A 2,824-nucleotide genomic window follows, 5' to 3' on the forward strand; every position below is an offset into this window, starting at 1 on the left:
CTACGGTTCTGGATGTCATGCGCCGTCTTGTCAGCGGTCGGCCGGCGCTCGGCGCTCGGCGCAGCGCGGTCAGCATCTTTCAGCGGCCATCGCGGGCGTGGCGGTGGCCATCGCAGCAGGCGGGGGCGCGCGAATATTCAAAACGTCAGGAGTGGGATTCGAACCCACGATCCCATAGGGGGAAGCAGACTAGAAGTCTACCGCCTTAACCACTCGGCCATCCCGACATCTTGCTTTGGTTTGTGTCGCATTATGGTTTTGTGTCACCCATACGCGTGACGCTGCTCGGCTGGTCTTGCGCGCCGCTGGCGAGGTCCAACGTAGTACAATGTAATTTAAATACTTGTCCAACGTGGTCCAACGTGGTCCAACTTGGTCCAATACGGACAATATGGTCGTGGTCCAACAAACAGTAGAACGTGGTCCAACGTGGTCCAATGTAGTCCAACATGGTCCAACAAACACTTCAACGTGGTCCAACGCAGTCCAAAGTGGTCGAATGCACTCCAACGTGGTCCAACAAACGATGCAACGCAGTCCAACGTGGTCCAACTTGGTCCAATACGGACAATATGGAAGGGGTGGTGACGAGACGTTGCAGCCGCTGTTGCAGCCGCTGCCGCAGCCGCTGTTGCAGCCGCTGCCGCAGCCGCTGTTGCAGCCGCTGCCGCAGCCGCTGCCGCAGCCGCTGTTGCTGCTGCTGCAGCTGCTGCTGCAGCCGCTGCTGCAGCCGCTGCTGCAGCAGGCCGCCCGCCGACGCCAGCCGCGATGGCCGCTGAAAGATGCTGACCGCGCTGCGCCGAGCGCCGAGCGCCGGCCGACCGCTGACAAGACGGCGCATGACATCCAGAACCGTAGGGGGCGTTCTCTATGTGTCATGTTGGCCGCGCGGTCTAAGGCGTCAACTTTAGAGAACTCGGCTGCCGCGGAATGGGTTCGAGCCCCGCTCCTCGCCGATTATTTTCGCTTTCCGAGAGCTCCTGAGCGTGCTAGATGGGTTGCCTACCTCCTCGGCGACTCGCTCCACTGCCCCCCCCCACCCTCTGCTCCACTAGCTCCGCCGCTCCAACCCCTCCACTGCACTCGCTCTCTCATTTACTACTCTCTTAGTGTCATATTGTGCCCTCCGCCGGCATGACGCGTCATGCCCTTGTTTATTACTATCTCTCAGTATGGGGGCAACTCAAGCACTGAAGCAGGCTTACCAAGTGCGGTTTCCACTACTGCCCGGATGAGCTGGGTTAACGCCAAGACGCCATTTGTCTCTCTTCATGCGACGCTCGGCTGCCACAGCATCTGTCACCGGCCGTCCATCTCGGTCGCAAAGAGGTTCCAAAAGAATTTCCCGTTGAGTGCTTTCGTCGCGTGACACCAAAACATCCTGTCCAGGTTTGATGAGGTTAATAAGATTGACCCCTGAAACAAAAAGGGCTACACTGAAATCCGTTTTGTGATACTTTTACTCAATTTTTGCGATAACTGGTGTTTTGCGATTCCCACGCTAATAGGCATGATAACTCCAAAACGAAGGGGCCACCACTTTGATTTAGAATGTACACAGAATTACGTGATTACAGGGATTACACGTGAATTTTGAGGGATTATACTTGAGTTTTGTTGAATTTCTGGCTCTAAAACCATTAAATTTGGACAAGAAGGTGAAATTTGGCTATAATGTTAAAAAAATTGGTGAAGTATTACTCGGAATACATAAGGAGTACATAGGGATTACACCCTCATCTGTACACAGGATTACGCGAGTGGTGGCCCCCTCGCTCCAAAAAATGTGATAAAAGAACGAGGGGGCCACCACTCCATTTTTGAGCGTACACACGATTGCGGGATTACGGTGGACTACGGTGGACTACGTGGGACTACGCGGGACTACAAGGGATTACTAAAGATTACGTATGATTGCGGAGGATTACACGAGATTACGCAAGATTACATGGGATTACGCGGGATTACATGGGATTACGCGGGATTACATGGGATTACGCAGGATTACGTAGGATTACATGGGATTACGTAGCATTACATAGGATTACGTAGGATTACATGGGATTACATTGGATTACGCGAGATTGCGGATGATTACGCGTCTGCAATCAAACGCGCTGCTCCAGATCAACGCCCTGGGCGTAGGCAACCACACTGACGTTGGCGTGTGAGGCTTGCCGATCCCTGGCCCCTCGTCCCTTCTACTCGCCACCCCTCCCCCCACCACTCCTCTTCCTCACCTCACCCGGATCAGGAATCTGGAATCGGGACCACTCGTTTCGTCGCCTCGACTCTCTGCCTCGGCCTCGGCTGGTCGGGTTCGTGTCGTAGCCATGTGAGAGGTGAGAGATCTGTACGGTCGCTGTGAGTGGGTTGTTTGCGATCAGACGATGCCAAGACCAAGATTAAATTACGAAACTACACTCTAAATGTTGAAATGGCAATTTTGTATCTAGGAGAGATGCGTTCTTAAGCACATCTCTAGCGGATGCAAATTTGTATCTAAAATGTTACAACTTGTACTGAGACTAGGTACAAATGACTTTATTTGTGTCTAATTTACGTGCAAATTTGCATCCGCTAGAGATGTGCTTAAGAACGCATCTCTCCTAGAAACAAAATTGTCCTTTTCCATTTAGTGTGTAGGTAAAGTTCACACTTAAGGCTGCGCTCGAATGCGCAGTTTGGACTTAGAGGACAAAACTTAATGAAAGATGAAAAATGTAATTAATAAGGGTCAATGTGCGGATTTGTGCTGGTATTTGTTACACTTTGTTTGTCTTTTATTTTGTGGCAATTAGACGATTCAGCATACCCCCCCCCC

At 51.9% G+C, this 2,824-nt stretch overlaps 1 protein-coding gene and 1 non-coding gene across 2 annotated transcripts in view; both read right to left on the bottom strand.

Annotated features, from left to right (window-relative positions):
* The window catches only part of LOC113214434 (uncharacterized), a gene marked incomplete in the record, with an annotated part of 51,156 nt that overhangs the window by 26,287 nt on the left and 22,045 nt on the right, over nt 1-2,824 (bottom strand). The window contains 1 exon segment of the mRNA XM_052272928.1: nt 1,206-1,416. Within this exon segment, the coding sequence (XP_052128888.1) occupies nt 1,206-1,416 (211 nt within the window).
* On the bottom strand, nt 144-227 carry Trnar-ucu (transfer RNA arginine (anticodon UCU)). The gene is given in 2 exon segments: nt 144-180; nt 191-227. It is a non-coding gene; the product is annotated as a tRNA-Arg (tRNA).

This window comes from Frankliniella occidentalis, unplaced genomic scaffold (genome assembly GCF_000697945.3).
Source record: "Frankliniella occidentalis isolate FOCC.00 unplaced genomic scaffold, Focc_3.1 Scaffold231, whole genome shotgun sequence".
NCBI classification, from domain to species: Eukaryota; Metazoa; Arthropoda; class Insecta; order Thysanoptera; family Thripidae; genus Frankliniella; species Frankliniella occidentalis.